The sequence below is a fragment of the Oncorhynchus tshawytscha genome, linkage group LG29, assembly GCF_018296145.1.
Source record: "Oncorhynchus tshawytscha isolate Ot180627B linkage group LG29, Otsh_v2.0, whole genome shotgun sequence".
Taxonomy (NCBI): Eukaryota; Metazoa; Chordata; class Actinopteri; order Salmoniformes; family Salmonidae; genus Oncorhynchus; species Oncorhynchus tshawytscha.
In genome coordinates this window covers 25,417,926-25,437,741 of record NC_056457.1, presented here as the reverse complement: position 1 = coordinate 25,437,741, position 19,816 = coordinate 25,417,926, and the positions used below count along the sequence as shown (strand labels likewise).

Sequence of the window (19,816 nt, the reverse complement as noted above, 5' to 3'; positions counted from 1 at the left end):
GTTTAAGATACAGAACTGAGAAACAAGGTTCATTTATTAACCAGACACAAAAATCCTGTTTCTCTTTTAGAATAGAACAATGGAATAATAAAAACGTAACTTATTGACACGTAGCTATACGTCTATGCCTACAAAGAAAGAAGCGCAGATGTTGGTAGGCCGAACATAGATATGCTGCCTATATCTATGTAGCAAACTGACTTCCTAGCGTAATAATAATTGCATTTCAGGTTTGGTTTATTTTTTAGCCAGAACCGAAAGTTCCTCCAATACTTTTTCTTCACCGTGGCTTTGCATGCTGTCCTGACAATGACTTTCCCTCTCCTCCCTCTGCCTCTCACTCTCTCACTCTTTGCTGGAGGGAGGGGGGACAGAAGTTAGCTACCCTCTACTCCGTTTTTGTTCTGGAACCGGAGCGGAACAGAGAAGGGCGTGAGGCGGTGTTCGGTATGGCGGGAGGCTCAAGCGGCGTCTCATTTCTCGGGGTTCTGCTGCTCGCTGCGATTCTGGTGCAGACCGTGGCCGTTACTGTCACCGTGTTATACTTCACTAATGTCCTCAACACGGTAAGAACCGGGTGAAAAATAGTGGTAGCAAAAATACACTTACCATATAAGGTCGCTTGATGGAGCTTGGATATTGCACTTTTGTGACTATTCCATTGGCTCCATTGTTTCGGGCAAACTAAATGATGTATGTTGAAATTATTTGAAATTCATTTGATCCAGGCTTGATACGGGTTGTTTACCTTGTGATTATGCGATGTTGTGCTGTGCAGTGCCAAATCGCACACAGTCGGAGAAAGTAGTTCTGTTCCAATAAAGCTTTTGCATGAAAACTTGTTGCTCTGCAAATTATTTCCCTGACTTGTTTGTTGATTCTAATAAACATTGCCTACGTGTGCAGCGAACGCTCAGTGCATTCTGTAAGATAAGGAGTGTTTGTGTTGTAGTGATGTGATGTGCCCTGGGAATAAGGAAGTTCTATGCAGAGAACTGCAGAAGGTTAGTGCTGTCTGGAAGCCTTGGGATGTCCCTAGCCTAAACCCTAACCTTAACCCCTACATTACCCCCTAACTTACTCTAACCCTAAACATTTTAAAGTTAAACTTCAATGGGGTAACATTAGTTAGGACATCCCAAGGATCCCGGAGAGCAAAAGATTGACTGCAAGAAAACTTTGTTGATATGCCAATTATCCAATTGTATTGTTTTCTTATTGTTTAACCTTGTTTTAGCAGGGAACATTAAGTGTATTCTAAGTGCATTGTCCAAGTGGTGTTGAAATTGTAAATGTTTGACTTTTGTTAGGCTCTTTGTGTTCTCTCATGCAGCTGTGTAACCTGGATTCTTTCCATAATGATTAAGCAACAATGCTGACTCCCCCTCTCTCTGCTTCCCTATACTCCCCCTCTCTCTGCTTCCCTATACTCCCCCTCTCTCTGCTTCCCTATACTCCCCCTCTCTCTGCTTCCCTGTACTCCCCCTCTCTCTGCTTCCCTGTACTCCCCCTCTCTCTGCTTCCCTGTTCTCCCCCTCTCTCTGCTTCCCTGTACTCCCCCTCTCTGCTTCCCTGTACTCCCCCTCTCTCCGCTTCCCTGTACTCCCCCTCTCTCTGCTTCCCTGTACTCCCCTCTCTCCTGTCTGTCTGTCTGTCTGTCTGTCTGTCTGTCTGTCTGTCTGTCTGTCTGTCTGTCTGTCTGTCTGTCTGTCTGTCTGTGTGAGTGAGATCAGTGGTTATGGCTGTTAATCATTACCAACCTGTATACAACAGGAAACTGAAACCTAAAGAACAGCGACAGAGAAATGTTATGAAGACGTGTACAGACAGACACTCCATTTGAACATGGCAATATTCATTTGATTACAGTGTAACTTGAGGAAGTGAAGTAAACAACTGTTTATGATGCAGTGTTCTCAACTCTGGTCCCCCAAGAATCCCTAACAACGCTAGCCTACACTCTTTGTTGTTCAGTGGAAGGAGGTGTGTAGTATTTAATTGTGTGTGTTGTTCAGATGAAGGAGATGTTTGCAAGGAGCAGTGTGTCGTGTCTGACACGGGCCGACCTCAGAGGGGGACACGTACGCTCCTCCACCGAGGGGAGAGGAGACCCCTGCTGGCAGGTCACACAGCAACTACACATCCTCATAGAGAAGGTAACACACACCCTCATAGAGAAGGTAACACACACCCTCATAGAGAAGGTAACACACACACACACCCTCATAGAGAAGGTAACACACACACACACACACACACACACATCCTCATAGAGAAGGTAACACACACACACACACACACATCCTCATAGAGAAGGTAACACACACACACACACACACATCCTCATAGAGAAGGTAACACACACCCAACACACATCCTCATAGAGAAGGTAACACACATCCTCATAGAGAAGGTAACACACATCCTCATAGAGAAGGTAACACACATCCTCATAGAGAAGGTAACACACACACACACCTCAGAGAAGGTAACACACACCCTCATAGAGAAGGTAACACACACCTCATAGAGAAGGTAACACACACACACACCCTCATAGAGAAGGTAACACACACACACACACACACACACACACATCCTCATAGAGAAGGTAACACACACACACACACACACATCCTCATCCTCATAGAGAAGGTAACACACACACACACATCCTCATAGAGAAGGTAACACACATCCTCATAGAGAAGGTAACACACATCCTCATAGAGAAGGTAACACACACCCTCATAGAGAAGGTAACACACACACACATCCTCATAGAGAAGGTAACACACACCCTCATAGAGAAGGTAACACACATCGTCATAGAGAAGGTAACACACACACACACACATCCTCATAGAGAAGGTAACAGACATCCTCATCGAGTAGATATCCGCCTCGCAGGGGTCCCAGGTCTTCTGATTGGACGGAGGGGCTCCATATATCATTTACCATTATCCACAGATCTAGGATAAGATTACTCAGCCTTAATCCTAACCTTAACCATTAGGGGGGAAACGCAAAACTGACCAAAGATCAGCAACTTCACTCGCCTCAGAAGAGTTTCAGACATACAATGGGGTCTTTGTAGTGCAGTCTGGGATGGGATCCACTGTGGTTTAATCAGCACTGGAATGTACTCACCTGGCCAGAGACACACTCACACACACTTTTTTCAAGAAGGTTTTGGCTTTTATTTGAAATATGTTAAATAAATGGTCTTTCTCTTCCATCTCTCTCTGTCTTTCTGTCTGTCTGTCACCCCTCTCTCTCTGTCTTTCTGTCTGTCTGTCACCCCTCTCTCTCTGTCTTTCTGTCTGCCTCTGTCTGTCTGTCTGTGTCTGTCTGTCACCCCTCTCTGTCTGTCTGTCTGTCTGTCTGTCTGTCTGTCTGTCTGTCTGTCTGTCTGTCTGTCTGTCTGTCTGTCTGTCTGTCTGTCTGTCTGTCTGTCTGTCTGTCTCTGTCTGTCACCCCTCTCTCTCTGTCTGTCACCCCTCTCTCTCTGTCTGTCTGTCTGTCTGTCTGTCTGTCTGTCTGTCTGTCTGTGTCTGTCTGTCACCCGTCTCTCTGTCTGTCACCTGTCTGTCTGTCTGTCTGTCTGTCTGTCTGTCTGTCTGTCTGTCTGTCTGTCTGTCTGTCTGTCTGTCTGTCTGTCTGTCTGTCTGTCTGTCTGTCTCTGTCTGTCTGTCTGTCTGTCTGTCACCCCTCTCTCTCTGTCTGTCTGTCTCTGTCTGTGTCTGTCTGTCACCCCTCTCTCTCTGTCTGTCTGTCTCTGTCTGTGTCTGTCTGTCACCCCTCTCTGTCTGTCTGTCTGTCTGCCTCTGTCTGTCACCCCTCTCTCTCTCTGTCTGTCTGTCTGTCTGTCTGTCTGTCTGTCTGTCTGTCTGTCTGTCTGTCTGTCTGTCCTCTGTCTGTCTGTCTGTCTGTCTGTCTGTCTGTCTGTCTGTCTGTCTGTCTGTCACCCCTCTCTCTGTCTGTCTGTCTGTCTGTCTGCCTCTGTCTGTCACCCCTCTCTCTGTCTGTCTGTCTGTCTGTCTGCCTCTGTCTGTCACCCCTCTCTCTGTCTGTCTGTCTGTCTGTCTGTCTGTCTGTCTGTCTGTCTGTCTGTCTGTCTGTCTGTCTGTCTGTCTGTCACCCCTCTCTCTGTCTGTCTGTCTGTCTGTCTGTCTGTCTGTCTGTCTGTCTGTCTGTCTGTCTGTCTGTCTGTCTGTCTGTCTGTCTGTCTGTCACCCCTCTCTCTCTGTCTGTCTGTCTGTCTGTGTCTGTCTGTCACCCCTCTCTCTCTGTCTGTCTGTCTGTCTGTCTGTCACCCGTCTCTCTCTGTCACCTGTCTGTCTGTCTGTCTGTCTGTCTGTCTGTCTGTCTGTCTGTCTGTCTGTCTGTCTGTCTGTCTGTCTGTCTGTCTCTCCCCATTCTCTCTATCTGTCTCTCTCTCTCTTCAGTCTTTGTCTCAGCGATATCAGAGGGAGATCTCCTCAGCAGTTAGAGGTGAGATAATGACCTGTCTGACCTATAGAACTAGGGCAAAGAACTAGGGCAAAACGGCACCCTGTTCCCTGTCGGACTGGGATTTGCATTAGTAAAGCTAACATAGTAATAAGTAAGCAAGCCTTGTTCAGAGGGCAGGAGTGAGGAGCCTATCTCCAGTTTCTGTAGCATGAAGAGGCTTGATGTACAACTTCCAGCTATGGACAGGACGCTAGTAAACCACTACATACAAGTAACCTTTAATGGGAATGTCCATTTTACAAGTTCTATGTTGTTATCCCTGACTGATGTTTGACTAGGACAACTAGTTGATGTTCTAGCTCTCTCTCTGTCAGATGAGGTGTCCAGGGTGTTACCCTCACTGGTGATGGAGGACCAGGCTCCTTCTCGCCCCAAAGTCGCTGCCCACGTCACTGGCAGCTTGGCTCCCAAAGCAGAGAGGGAGGGAGGAGGTGAGACCTATTTCAATGTTCACCCTTCACACTCTGCAACTACGTCAGAGGCACTGTGTGTGTGTGTGTGTGTGTGTGTGTGTGTGTGTGTGTGTGTGTGTATAACCCTGTGAAGCCTGGTGTTAAGAGTTTGATGAATGCAGGTTAGACTCTGGGGCCATGTGTCTCACACCTGTGTGTGCTGTGTTCTTCAGGTGTGGGTGTGTATATATGTGTTTGTGTGTGTGTGTGTGTGTGCTGTGTTCCTCAGGTGTGTGTGTGTGCTGTGTTCCTCAGGTGTGTGTGTGTGCTGTGTTCCTCAGGTGTGTGTGTGTGCTGTGTTCTTCAGGTGTGCGTGTATATATATGTGTTTGTGTGTGTGTGTGTGTGCTGTGTTCTTCAGGTGTGGGTGTGTATATATGTGTTTGTGTGTGCTGTGTTCCTCAGGTGTGTGTGTGTGCTGTGTTCTTCAGGTGTGTGTGTGTATATATGTGTTTGTGTGTGCTGTGTTCCTCAGGTGTGTGTGTGTGTGTGCTGTGTTCTTCAGGTGTGCGTGTATATATATGTGTTTGTGTGTGTGTGTTCCTCAGGTGTGTGTGTGTGTGTGCTGTGTTCTTCAGGTGTGGGTGTGTATATATGTGTTTGTGTGTGCTGTGTTCCTCAGGTGTGTGTGTGTGTGTGCTGTGTTCTTCAGGTGTGGGTGTGTATATATGTGTTTGTGTGTGCTGTGTTCCTCAGGTGTGTGTGTGTGCTGTGTTCTTCAGGTGTGTGTGTGTGCTGTGTTCTTCAGGTGTGCGTGTGTATATATGTGTGTGTGTGTGCTGTGTTCTTCAGGTGTGTGTGTGTGTGTGCTGTGTTCTTCAGGTGTGCGTGTGTATATATGTGTTTGTGTGTGTGTGTGTGTGCTGTGTTCTTCAGGTGTGCGTGTATATATATGTGTTTGTGTGTGTGTGTGTGTGTGTGTGTGTGCTGTGTTCTTCAGGTGTGCGTGTGTATATATGTGTTTGTGTGTGTGTGTGTGTGCTGTGTTCTTCAGGTGTGCGTGTATATATATGTGTTTGTGTGTGTGTGTGTGTGTGTGTGTGTGCTGTGTTCTTCAGGTGTGCGTGTGTATATATGTGTTTGTGTGTGTGTGCTGTGTTCTTCAGGTGTGCGTGTGTATATATGTGTTTGTGTGTGTGTGTGTGTGCTGTGTTCTTCAGGTGTGCGTGTATATATATGTGTTTGTGTGTGTGTGTGTGTGTGTGTGCTGTGTTCTTCAGGTGTGCGTGTGTATATATGTGTTTGTGTGTGTGTGTGTGTGCTGTGTTCTTCAGGTGTGCGTGTATATATATGTGTTTGTGTGTGTGTGTGTGTGTGTGTGTGTGCTGTGTTCTTCAGGTGTGCGTGTGTATATATGTGTTTGTGTGTGTGTGCTGTGTTCTTCAGGTGTGCGTGTGTATATATGTGTTTGTGTGTGTGTGTGTGTGCTGTGTTCTTCAGGTGTGCGTGTATATATATGTGTTTGTGTGTGTGTGTGTGTGTGTGTGTGTGCTGTGTTCTTCAGGTGTGCGTGTATATATATGTGTTTGTGTGTGTGTGTGTGTGTGTGTGCTGTGTTCTTCAGGTGTGCGTGTGTATATATGTGTTTGTGTGTGTGTGTGTGTGCTGTGTTCTTCAGGTGTGCGTGTGTATATATGTGTTTGTGTGTGTGTGTGTGTGTGTGTGTGTGCTGTGTTCTTCAGGTGTGCGTGTGTACACTTCAGAGAGAGGAGAGCTTCAAAGTGATTACATATCACTACAGTAATTAGTAATACAGACAGCAAGCAGTATGTGTCCCATGTGAGCTTTTAACCCAGTGGTAGATCTGGTAGAATGCACCAGCCCTGAACAGACTGACAGCTCGTGTGAAGTGTTCCATTTATAGCCCAGGCCTAGTCTGTAGACATACAGTATTTTATTGTTTTGCCATTTATGGCATCTTATAACACACTTTCAATAATATCTATTGAGGGGATTGAGGCCATTTACACTTAGTGGACAAAACATTAAGAACATCTACTCTTTCCATGACCAGGTGAATCCAGGTGAAAGCTATGATCCCTTATTGATGTCACTTGTTAAATCTACCTCAATCAGTGTAGATGAAGGGGAGGAGACAGGTTAAAGAAGGATTTTTTAAGCCATGAGACATGGATTGTGTGTGTGCCAATCAGAGGATGAATGGGCAAGACAAAAGATTTAAATGTCTTTGAATAGGGTATGTTAGTAGGTGCCAGGCGCACCAGTTTGTGTCAAGACTTGCAACGATGCTGGGTTTTTCACCATCAACAGTTTCCCTTGTGTATCAAGAATGGTCCACCACCCAAAGGACATCCAGCCAACTTGATATTGGAGCATTGGAGTCAACATGGGCCAGCATCCCTGTAGAACACTTTGGACACCTTGTAGAGTCCATGTCCCGATGAATTGAGACTGTTCTGAGGGCAAAAGGGTGTTGCACAATATCTTCCTAATATTGCACAACACACAATATTAGGGAGACGTTCCTAATGTTCCGTATACTCACTGTCCGTAGACTGTTCTATTCTCAACCAATTCTATTTTATTCTGTCTTAAGACCTAGCTCTGTCCAACTCCTGACCCTTGACCCTGCCTACTATCGCCTTTCTCCTTCCTGTCTGGCCACAGGTTCCCCGGGGCGGCGTGTGCAGGGGCAGAAGATCTCATGGTGGGAGGGGCATAATGGGCTGGCATTCCTTCAGGAAGTCCGATTGGTTGACGGGGAGCTGGTGGTGCCTCGCCCAGGACTCTATTATATCTATGCCCAGACCTACTTCAGACACACCCACCCCGAGGGAGAGGAGGGGGAGGAAGAGGAGGAAGAGGACAGGGAGCAGAGGGGGAGACCCATGCTGCAGTATGTCTATAAGAAAGTGAGTTCATGGTGCCATGGTCGTGTTCAACATTTGTCCTATAAGAACGTTTGTTTTTAACATTTTGGATAGCTACAGTTGAAGTCGGAAGTTTACATACACCTTAGCCAAATACATTTAAACTCAGTTTTTCACAATTCCTGACATTTAATCCAAGTAAAAATTCCCTGTCTTAGGTCAGTTAGGATCACCACTTAAATTTAAGAATGTGAAATGTCAGAATAATTGTAGACAGAATGATTTATTTCAGCTTTTATTTCTTTCATCACATTCCCAGTGGGTCAGAAGTTTACATGCACTCAATTAGTATTTGGTAACATTGCCTTTAAATTGTTTAACTTGGGTCAAACATTTTGGGTAGCCTTCCACAAGCTTCCCACAATAAGTTGGGTGAATTTTGTCCCATTCCTCCTGACAGAACTGATGTAACTGAGTCAGGTTTGTAGGCCTCCTTGCTCGCACACGCTTTTTCAGTTCTGCCCACAAATGCTCTATAGGATGGAGTTCAGGGCTTTGTGATGGCCACTCCAATACCTTGACTTTGTTTTCCTTAAGCCATTTTGCCACAACTTTGGAAGTATGCTTGGGGTCATTGTCCATTTGGAAGACCTATTTGCGACCAAGCTTTAACTTCCTGACTGATGTCTTGAGATGTTGCTTCAATGTATCCACATAATTTTCCTCCCTCATGATGCCACCTATTTTGTGAAGTGCACCAGTCCCTCCTGCAGAAAAGCACCCCCACAACATGATGCTGCCACCCCCATGCTTCACGGTTGGGATGGTGTTCTTCGGCTTGCAACCATCCCCCTTTTTCCTCCAAACATAACGATGCTCATTATGGCCAAAAAGTTATATTTTTGTTTCATCAGACCAGAGGAAATTTCTCAAAAATGTACGATCTTTGTCCCCATGTGCAGTTCCAAACCGTAGTTTGGCTTTTTTGTGGCGGTTTTGGAGCAGTGGTTTCTTCCTTGCTGAGCGGCCTTTCAGGTTATGTCGATATAGGACTTGTTTTACTGTGGATATAGATACTTTTGTACCTGTTTCCTCCAGCATCTTCACAAGGTCCTTTGCTGTTGCTCTGGGATTGATTTGCACTTTTTGCACCAAAGTATGTTCATCTCTAGGAGGAACGCGTCTCCTTCCTGAGCGGTATGACGCTGCGTGGTCCCATGGTGTTTATACTTACGTACTATTGTTTGTACAGATGAATGTAGTACCTTCAGGCGTTTGGAAATTGCTCCCAAGGATGAACCAGACTTGTGAAGGTCTACCATTTTTTTCTGAGGTCTTGGCTGATTTCTTTTGATTTTCTGATGATGTCAAGCAGAGGCACTGAGTTTGAAGGTAGGCCTTGAAATACATCCACAGGTACACTTCCAAATGATGTCAATTAGCCTAACAGAAGCCTCTAAAGCCATTTCATAATTTTCTGGAATTTTCCAAGCCGTTTAAAGGCACAATCAACTTAGTGTATGTAAACTTCTGACCCACTGGAATTGTGATACAGTGAATTATAAGTGAAATAATCTGTCTGTAAACAATTGTTGGAAAAATGACTTGTCATGCACAAAGTAGATGTCCTAACCGACTTGCCAAAGCTATAGTTTGTTAACAAGAAATTTGTGGAGTTGTTGAATAATGAGTTTTAATGACTCCAACCTCTGTGTATGTAAACTTCAGACTTCAACTGTATATGATATCGTGAGAGTTTATGGAAGGTAGTTGTAGTGATGGTGCTGTCTCCTCCACCAGGTGTCCTCCTACCCGGTACCCATCCTGCTGATGAAGACAAGCAGGACCTCCTGCTGGTCCCGGGACTCCCAGTTTTCTCTGCACTCCGCCCACCAGGGGGGGCTGTTCCCATTGGCTGCCGGAGATCACCTCCTCGTCACCGTTAGCAATGCCTCCGCCATCGACATGGATGAGAGGAGCAGCTTCTTCGGGGCTTTCCTGGTCAGCTAGAGGTCAGGGGTTCGTCTGTATGGTAACTCAGAGGGCTGGAACCTGGGATACACACTGTTTGGGAGCCATGTGTGTGTGCTGACAGACAAATCATTAGAGAGCTGTGTGTGTGTGTTGTACAAAGCTTTAAGCTCTGCGACCCTGCTGGACATGTGTGCGGAGCTTGTGTGGTTATCCAACCACACCCAGGTGCCTAGGATCCAGCCTTCGCTCATGGCTCATCCAATGAGCTGTGTCCAAGGCCAGCAGGCCTGTGTTGATTGGATGAAAAGCAGCTGAGTGGTGTGAGGTAGGGGTTCAACATCTGCTTTAGAACTTCATTGGACAAATGACCAATAATCAACCAATGAAAAGTGAGGGGATGATTGTGAATAAGTCTTAGTACTCTTTTCATCTGTCCTAAAAGGATGAGTCTCCTTCTCCTGCTTGTCTGAACTCAGATGATTTTAATGTAAATATGAACGTGGGGTGTTTTGGTGTTGTGGTTCTGTGTTATAACTGTATGGACATTGAATGTTGTTTGATATTAGCCTGTCATATTTTTAACACAACCCCAAGCTCTCACCTGAGTAACACCGCCTACGACCACACATTCAATACAGCACTTTTCCACTTTGTTTCACAGTATAGATGTTGAAGGCCATGACCCAGGAGGCCTACTGTACTGTAGCCCAGACCGACTGTCACTATGGGAACCAGTGTTAGGACATGGGTAATATTCACTTTACTAAAAGATTTACCGATTCTCCCGACAGATGGACTGATGTATATATCCATAGTTACAGACAAGCAGAGAGGTCTGGACAGGGTTACCAGGTAACCCGCCTCACTGGAGGGGGGGGGGTGGGGGGGTTGAATCATTTTACCTTTCGTTCATGACTCCTGTAGATCCAGATATGTGTGTGGCTGTGGAAGTGACCATGGAGACACACACTAAATAGGTTGATGTTAATCACTTGTGCTGGAGTCCAACTGCTCTCATGTTCATGTAGAAAACATGTCTGTAAATGTGCACAATAAAGACACCAAAGAAACTAATATAGGCTACCATCGCTTGTGGTCATGTATAGCAGTAAGCATTCAGTACCAATCTATCACAACAAAACAGATGTGGGTCAAGGTGTCATGTGTGGATATTATATCAAGCATGTCACGCCACCTGCTGGTTGGTAGATGTTACTGACTACTAGTGGTCATACTAAAGACTGCAGGTGACCTGACTCCACAGGACAAAGGAGGGTGAAGGTATGCATTGTGCATGGTAAGTCATGTGAAGCAATTTGTGTAATGTGAATTGTGATTATTTTATTGGACTTTAAATACTCTATTTAATTTTGCTTTGGTGTAAGTGTCAAAAAGAAACAACACAACTTAGGTTTTGATTTTCTTTTTTGTGGAAATATGTTCCATGTATATTACAGGTTTTTAATGCCCGAGGGAAACAAAACGACAGCTGGAGACAGCAGAAACTAGCACTAATAGGACAGGGACATCATTTAGACAGAACCGCCCACACCGGATTTGATAGGCTGACAGTTGGAGTGGGTGTGGCCCACTAGGTTAGGTGACATCCAATAAATACTGCAAATGTTTGTTAATGTAACTTATAAAATATATCATAAAACATCCTCTTAAATGGAATTTAATAAGTTCTGTGTACAAAAACAAAAGTTCATAAATTACAGTCAGTCTACTGATGTCGGTCTGTGGCTGAGTCCTATCAACAGGCCTAGGGCCTGTCAAATGGCACCCTACCCCCATCTAGTGTACTGAGGCCCTGGCCAAAATAAGTGCACTATCTACGGTACCACTCCCCTCTGACACACAGCACAACGAGCCCATCACAGGCCAACACGTCATGCCCTACACATCACCGATAGTACAAAACAAAACTTCTAACCCTCACAAAATAAAAATCTCTGAACATACAGTAACGATATCCCTCTTCCATCCATCTCATCAGTACGTAAGACCAAAAGCACGTTCCAGGCGCTGTATGGAGAGTGTATATGTGTCTCTGAGTAACACTCCCTCTACCGCCTGTCACAGTAGCTGCCTTATTCTCAACCCCACCCCTCCAGGTCCATCTGCACAGCCCATTGGTCAATAATGTCCAGGGAGGGCGGGTCTTCAACAGTCAAACCTCATGTCCAGCGAATCATCATACCCCCTGTCCTCATGTCCTGCCCCCACCCCGGACAGGAAGGACACCCCCGTCGCTCCTGTTGCCGTGGTGATGAGCTGGTTGCCGTGTGGGGTGTTGCTGGTTGCCGGGCTACGCAGGGCTGCAGCTGTGATGGAGGTGAGGTTGATGCCGAGCGTGAGCCGCGTCTGTTCTAGAGCCTTCTCTGGAACTGCAAACGCCTCCAGCTTCTTCTCCCCGTTCGCCATGTAGGAGTTCTGGCAGCCGCGGCAGATACAGTCCAGACATGCCTTGGAGGAATATGAATATTATTTACAATCATTGAACTACAGATAGGGGAACACGGATTTCAGACCAAGCCATAGTATATCTATAGTAACTCACCTTGCGGTTGGAGTAGCAGGGGCAGCGCTGCCCCCTGCAGGTGAGAACAGAGGGGTTCTGAGTGGCTCTCCCACACTTACAGCCCTTCTTCTCCACCGGCTTCTTGTACAGGGGCTTGGAGGCGCTGGGTGGGTGAGAGAGAGGGTGAGCATGGCCATGGGGGGGCAGGCGGTCACGGGGCTGGGCACGGGGCTTGGGGACTCCCTGCCTGGCCTTGGTGTAGGCCTTCTTAGGGCCCCCGTGGTGCTCCAGACTCTTCTTCAGGCCCTTGGATGACACCAGCATTGTCTTACCCACCTTGGGAGGCCCTCCATTCGGCACGGGCGCCAGGTGAGGCGGGGTGATGGCGGAAGGAAGTTTGGGTTCCCGTTTGACAGTGGCGGTTGGGAGGTGAAGGGGGTTGGTGGCACCCAGGGGTGGGCCTCTGAGGATGGTGGCGATGGGGAGGGGCTGCACCTTCTCACTGTCGCTCTCAGAGCGTGAACGCTTGCGGTGGCAGTGAGGGGGTAGGCGGGGAAGGGCAGGGGTGGGCTGGGGGGAGGCAGGGGAAGTCTAGGGATGTTCTCTGGGGGAGGGAGGGGGTGAGGCGAGGGGAGTCAGGGGTAGGAGGGCAGTAAGATCCGTTGTGGGGGGGTACAGAGGGATTGTCTGGCTGGTCAGGCAGTTCAGGGTTGGGTTCTGGCTCCAAGGTCCTAAGAACCTCCTCCACGCTCAACAGCAGACCTCCGCCATGTTTATTAAGCTCCTCCCCAAATGTGCTAATGTTACAAAGTCCCACCTCCCCACTACCTACCACGTCAACACACACAGGTAGCTCCTCCCCCAAGCTCTCCTGCTTCAGGACACCTCCACCTGTAGCTAAGGTAATAGGTGGTGGCAAGTCCTGATTGGCCAGGCCGTTACAGTCGTGAAGCCCGTTAACTCCACCCACAGGGATAAGCCCCTCCTCCTGGCTCTCCTCTGCAGGCAGAGCCTCAGTAGGTCTGAGGTCAGAAATTGAGGGGGCCGTCGGCGGAGACTGGCTCGCCAAATCCATAGTGTCCTCCCCTTCCTGCTCGCTTTCGGCCAATGACAGGCCCTCGTTAAGAATGGCGAGGAGGTCGGGCGAATCACTGGCTGCGCTAGCAATGTGCGGGGCGAGAGGTGATTGGGCGATGTAGAGGCAGAGCTTCCTGTAGCAGTGGACCAATAAGGAGAGCTGCCTGTTCTCCTGGAAGCGGGAGTAGTCTTTACACCAGGAACAGGACGGCTTGAGCAGCATCCTCTGGCCCTTACAGCCCCGACACACATAGTGCTGACACTGGGAGTTAGTGGGCGCTATGGGATCCTGCAGCAGGTTACCTGGAGAAGAGAATCATCTTCAGTCATTTATGCTAAGACAAACATTTATTTATCCTTTATTCAACTGGGTGAGAACAGTTGAGATATAAATCACTCCAACGGCAGCAATACAATTGTCCATACAACATAACACAACAAACCATAAACAGGAGCCATAATCATCCTTAATAATGAGTTGATATGTAGCTTAGCAGTGGACTGATGATAATGAGTACTGAGGTGGTGGGCTATATATGAAAGTGATTCATTCAATTGCTCTTCCGCTCTGAATATTCAACTGTAATGAAGTGAGCACAACACCAAAGCAACAGCATGTCAATTAAGTCAACAACATTGGTTTTGAATAAACCCCTTTGTCATATAAAGTATAACATGGTCCAGGTAGAAAGTGAAGAGGGTTCATATTCTGTTAAATGCATATTTCAACCGTTTATAAAGCGGTAATATTCAAAGAGGCGGCTCAACACTGATTGCCTCTGCAAGGCTCGATGACCGCTGTGCTTTGAGAGCAGCTTCCTTAGCAACAGTGGTCGTTAGGGATGGCAGCTGAGAGAGGGGACTCATGCTGCAGAGTTCCATTTAGAAAAACAAAAAGGCCTTAGATATAGACCATGTTGGATGCGTCCTCTACCCAGCGGCTGCAGCTCCGACTTCAGTCATGTTTAGTGGGCCAGTAACTGAAAGGTTGCTGGATCGAATCCCAGAGCTGGCAAGGTAGAAATCTGTCCTTCTACCCCTGAACAAGGGAGTTAACACACTGTTCCCCGGTAGGCAGTCATTGCAAATAAGAATTTGTTCTTAACCGACTTGCCTAGTTAAATAAAGGTTACATAAAAATAAGATGAAACAAGTGCTTACAAGTCCTTAACCAACAATGCAGTTAAGAAAACACTTACTAAATAAACAAACAACAAAGTAACAAAATAACAATGAGGCTATATACAGGGGGTACCGGGGTACCGAGTCAATGTGGAGACTATATACAGGGGGTACCGGTACAGAGTCAATGTGGAGGCTATATACAGGGGGTACCGGTACAGAGTCAATGTGGAGGCTATATACAGGGGGTACCGGTACAGAGTCAATGTGGAGACTATATACAGGGGGTACCGGGGTACCGAGTCAATGTGGAGACTATATACAGGGGGTACCGGTACAGAGTCAATGTGGAGACTATATACAGGGGGTACCGGTACCGAGTCAATGTGGAGACTATATACAGGGGGTACCGGTACCTAGTCAATGTGGAGACTATATACAGGGGGTACCGGTACCGAGTCAATGTGGAGACTATATACAGGGGGTACCGGTACCGAGTCAATGTGGAGGCTATATACAGGGGGTACCGGTACAGAGTCAATGTGGAGGCTATATACAGGGGGTACCGGTACCGAGTCAATGTGGAGGCTATATACAGGGGGTACCGGTACAGAGTCAATGTGGAGGCTATATACAGGGGGTACCGGTACAGAGTCAATGTGGAGACTATATACAGGGGGTACCGGTACAGAGTCAATGTGGAGGCTATATACAGGGGGTACCGGTACAGAGTCAATGTGCGGGGTAGAGGTTGGTCGAGGTAATTTGTACATGTAGGTAACGTTAGGTGACTATGCATAGATAATAAACTGCGAGTAAAAACGTCACCCCATTGAATGAACCTCGTGTATAATCATCACTCCCACCCCACACAAAAAAAGGACAAAAACACCAGTAGTATTCTTGACTGAGCTAGTGCGGCTGCCTTCCTGTTCAGGAAGGGGCTCGGCTCGAAATGCATTTTTAAAGACTGCGCACGCACCGTCTCAACACAAACATGCCCCCCCCCCACTGACGGAGTCACGAGGGCACCGGACAGAACAAAGGACGTTGAATGAATAAATAAACATCTGACAAACACTCGCTTCTGTTCTGGCTGTGCAAATACATGTACCTGTCCGACAGTGATTTAGTTACACATGGGGTGGAGCAGCTGGATGAGGTTAGCTACCTAGCTATGAAGAATGGGGAAATGTAGCTAACCCGTGCAGTAGCTAGCTACTAGTTTGATTTTATTCAAGCAATTCGGTCAAATCAGCCAGTTTAAGACTGGATCACTGTGAAGCTATGGAATACATTGAAATGGATCGCAGGGAGACGTGCAGTAGCTAGTCTAGTTAGTTAAAGTAGACATCCCCGACATCCAATGGGAACGGGGGTGTGTCACAATGCCTGGTGTTCCATGGCGGGGATACAGCTAGGCTAGTTAGGGATAGTAGCTATATGGATATATACAGGGGAACCGAGCCCCTTAAAATAATACTACCGATGCACTTACCACATACGAGGCAGGACAGCGACTGGCGAAAGAAGGGCAGCTGCTTGTAGAGCTCCGCCAGGGCCCGGGGGTCGCGAGGGTCGCACTGCAGCACCGAACGACACGCGGACACGTACAGAGTGGTGGCATTCACCGGGTTCATCTCAACAGCCAAGGGACGGAAACATCCAGTCCGAGAAAAAAACTAACGCGCAAACACACACACGTCCTCCGGCGAAAGTCCTGTGGCTCACGTTTAAATGGAGAAGAGGCCCACAACTCCCTTCTCGTCCGTCCTATTATTGCCTAAAGGAGGATGGGAGGGCATAGATGGCTGATGTAGCTAGCTAAATACTAATGGTGCTAACCTAGCGTAGCTTTATCGCCAAAATAGTGCTGGTAAGATCGTTTATGCACCAAATAGGTAAATGTGTGATACAGCTAGAATGTAAGTTAGCTGCAAATCAGTTAAACACACAGGTATGAAGTCTGTTCGTGGTAGCATGGGTAGAACATTACTGTATTCATAATCACAACCAATTCATCTTTAGCGTTTTCCTCTTTTCCACGGCACGAAATATGCCCAAATGATCATCATGGCATAAAAATAAAACGGTTAATCCCATTAAGTGCATACATACAAAAATAAATCTCGAGCAAATGAATTAATCAAAGCCCGTGCACTTGTCTTTCACACAATCCGTGGAGCGAGCAGCACTCGCTGGTCGAGTTATAATTCAACAACAATACAGTCACTGGTGTGGTGGCGCTCTTTCTCCAACTCCGGCCTCCAATTATACACTGTTAGGCACCTTCGTACCAAATTCAAACAGAGCTGCTTTGCTAACGTTAATAGTGAAATCTTATTCGTTTGTTCTCCCGCATTCCTTCCTTATTCGCATCTTCCTCAGATTTTTATCTAAAGTTGGCTCCTCGACTTCTGGCCTGCATATTCGTGGCACGTAGGCAGTGATAGTCAGCAAGCAGCACGCTCAGATTCTGTTGTTGTCCGCGGTTCATGGCGGATACGCTGCGAAAACAAAACAGGCCGCCTTGGCTCCCGCTAGCGCACGGAGTTAAGGCCAGTTACCGCAGGATAACTAACAAGAGGGGGTAAACTGGAAGAGGTAGTGGAGAATGGAAAGAGAGTATGGAAATCTTTGTTGAAGAAGTAAAATAAGCGCCCGTCAGAGCACCGGAGTATATTTACGCCGGCCGTGCGAGCTTGCACCGGCGGCACCAGGATATCAAGAACAAAAATAGGCCGCTTTTCCTCTTTTTGGAACTAAGTCCTTTGTTTTTTCCCTCCTCTCCGATTGAGTATGAGCAAAAAAGCAATCGGTGCGACGACGTTATGTTAGCGTTCGAAGAAGAATAACACTCATGTGTATTATTGGAGTAAGATTGTAACAGTTGTGTGTTTGTATAGCCTGCTGCTATCGCCAGGCGAGGAGGTTATTCTCCCCTCCCGTTTCCTCCCCGCAGTCAATCAAACAGAGGGGCGCTGTTTCTCACATCTCGCGAGAATAAAATTCTTCTTCGTGTGGTTTTCCGGCAGCCTAGACACTTTCTTCACAGAGTTTCTAAACCCAGAAGCGCAGCATCGCGAGACTTCCGGGAACGCTTGCGAAACAGACCAAACAGGACCAGGTTGGGGTTTGGGGTTCGAGAAATCAATGAGAGAAGTAAAACATTCTTCCTTAGTTGTTAATTTTCTCAAAATCTAAAGGCGCAACATAGATTCGAGCCAATGTTTTAAGTAGTTGAACTTCGTATTACTCCAACCTCGTTAAAGTGACAAACTGACACGTTTTCATTCTCGTCAAAAACAACTTTATATTGAAGGAGTGCCTTTGACTTGACGGCCTGCACATGCGCAGTTTGGCGCGAGAGACTGTTTCTATGCATGAGTTTAGCTAGCCAACATCACCATGACATCGCCTACAAGCAGTGTTGGCCTATCTTCATACTATACTGTCTTTGCTTTCTTCTTCTCCTCTGGTATTATGTCGGTCCGCATACAAGCGTTGAAGGTGCATGCCACCTACTGTACGTGTAGTGAATGAGAATAAACCCACCACATACTATGCAAAAATAAAATGAATTAAAAAAAAACATCCCACTCCTTCAGCCATACTCCAAATCACACCCCTACACAGGCTCAGGGGCCTGTGATGATGGAACATTAGTGGATGCTACTTAATACAATGTTTACATACTCTACATTACTCGTCTCATATGTATATGTATATACTGTACTCTATATCATCTACTGCATCTTTATGTAATACATGTATCACTAGCCACTTTAAACTATGCTACTTTGTTTACATACCCTACATTAATCATCTCAAATGTATATACTGTACTCGATACCATCTACTCCATCTTGCCTATGCCGTTCTGTACCATCACTCATTCATATATCTTTATGTACATATTCTTTATCCCTTTACACTTGTGTGTATAAGGTAGTAGTTTTGGAATTGTTAGGTTAGATTACTCATTGGTTATTACTGCATTGTCGGAACTAGAAGCACAAGCATTTCGCTACACTCACATTAACATCTGCTAACCATGTGAATGTGACCATTAACATCTGCTAACCATGTGTATGTGACCAATAACATCTGCTAACCATGTGTATGTGACCATTAACATCTGCTAATCATGTGAATGTGACCATTAACATCTGCTAACCATGTGAATGTGACCATTAACATCTGCTAACCATGTGTATGTGACCATTAACATCTGCTAACCATGTGTATGTGACCATTAACATCTGATAACCATGTGTATGTGACCATTAACATCTGCTAACCATGTGTATGTGACCATTAACATCTGCTAACCATGTGTATGTGACCATTAACATCTGCTAACCATGTGTATGTGACAAATACATTTGATTTGATTTGTAATGCCTCTCCTTGAGTCCCCAAAAACTTTCAGCCGCAATCACAATTTGATTTATTAATTTCACCTTTATTTAACCAGGTAGGCCAGTTGAAAACAAATCTAATTTACAACTGCGACCTGGCCAAGATAAAGCAAAGCAGTGCGACAAAAACAACACAGAGTTACACATGGAGTAAACAATCTTACAGAAAATAACACACTAGAAACATATGTGTACAAATGAAGGATGGAGGTAAGGCAATAAATAGGCCAATAGTGGCGAAGTAATTACAATTTAGCAAATTACACTGGAGTGATATATGTGCAGATGAGGATGTGTAAGTAGAAATACTGGTGTGCAAAAGAGGAGAAAAACAAAAACAAATATGGGGATGAGGTAGGTAGATGGTTGGTTGGATGGGCTATTTACAGATGGGCTGTGTACAGCTGCAGCGATCGGTAAGCTGCTCTGACAGCTGACGCTTAAAGTTAGTGAGGGAGATATAAGTCTCCAACTCCAGTGATTTTTGCAATTCGTTCCAGTCATTGGCAGAAGAAAACTGGAAGGAAAGGCGGCCAAAGGAGGTGTTGGCTTTGGGGATGACCAGTGAAACATACCTGCTGGAGCGCGTGCTACGGGTGGGTGTTGCTATGGTGATCAGTGAGCTGAGATAAGGCGGGGCTTTACCAAGCAAAGACTTTTTGATGACCTGGTGCCAGTGGGTTTGGTGATGAATATGAAGCGGACCAGCCAACAAGATCATACAGGTCCTAGTGGTGGGTAGTATATGGGGCTTTGGTGACAAAACGGATGGCACTGTGATATATTGCATCAAATTTGCTGAGTAGAGTGTTGGAGGCTATTTTATAAATTACATCGCCAAAGTCAAGGATCGGTAGCATAGTCAGTTTTACGAGGGTATGTTTGGCAGCATGAGTGAAG

The 19,816-nt window shown here is 46.3% G+C and overlaps 2 protein-coding genes across 2 annotated transcripts; one reads left to right on the top strand and one right to left on the bottom strand.

Annotated features, from left to right (window-relative positions):
- Positions 1–10,846, top strand: tnfsf10 (TNF superfamily member 10). Its single transcript, XM_042308552.1, has 6 exons — positions 1–566; positions 2,016–2,156; positions 4,449–4,494; positions 4,830–4,946; positions 7,596–7,840; positions 9,599–10,846. Exons 1-6 carry the CDS (start codon positions 450–452, stop codon positions 9,806–9,808), a joined length of 876 nt encoding a protein of 291 aa, XP_042164486.1. The 5' UTR covers positions 1–449; the 3' UTR covers positions 9,809–10,846.
- A 333-nt stretch (positions 10,847–11,179) lies between these two features.
- On the bottom strand, positions 11,180–17,468 carry msl2b (MSL complex subunit 2b). Its single transcript, XM_024392480.2, is given in 4 exon segments — positions 11,180–12,241; positions 12,336–12,953; positions 12,955–13,676; positions 15,994–17,468. Coding segments are annotated over 4 exon segments (1,785 nt in total). The 5' UTR covers positions 16,136–17,468; the 3' UTR covers positions 11,180–11,938.
- Between the last annotated feature and the right edge of the window lie 2,348 nt (positions 17,469–19,816).

What these genes read in the sequence shown, in the direction of transcription:
- tnfsf10 (XM_042308552.1), top strand. Translation starts at nt 450, where the DNA reads ATGGCGGGAGGCTCAAGCGGCGTCTCATTTCTCGGGGTTCTGCTGCTC. An exon ending in TCACTAATGTCCTCAACACG is followed by an intron (nt 567 to 2,015) that starts GTAAGAACCGGG and finishes TGTGTTGTTCAG; the next exon opens with ATGAAGGAGATGTTTGCAAG. An exon ending in TACACATCCTCATAGAGAAG is followed by an intron (nt 2,157 to 4,448) that starts GTAACACACACC and finishes CTCTCTCTTCAG; the next exon opens with TCTTTGTCTCAGCGATATCA.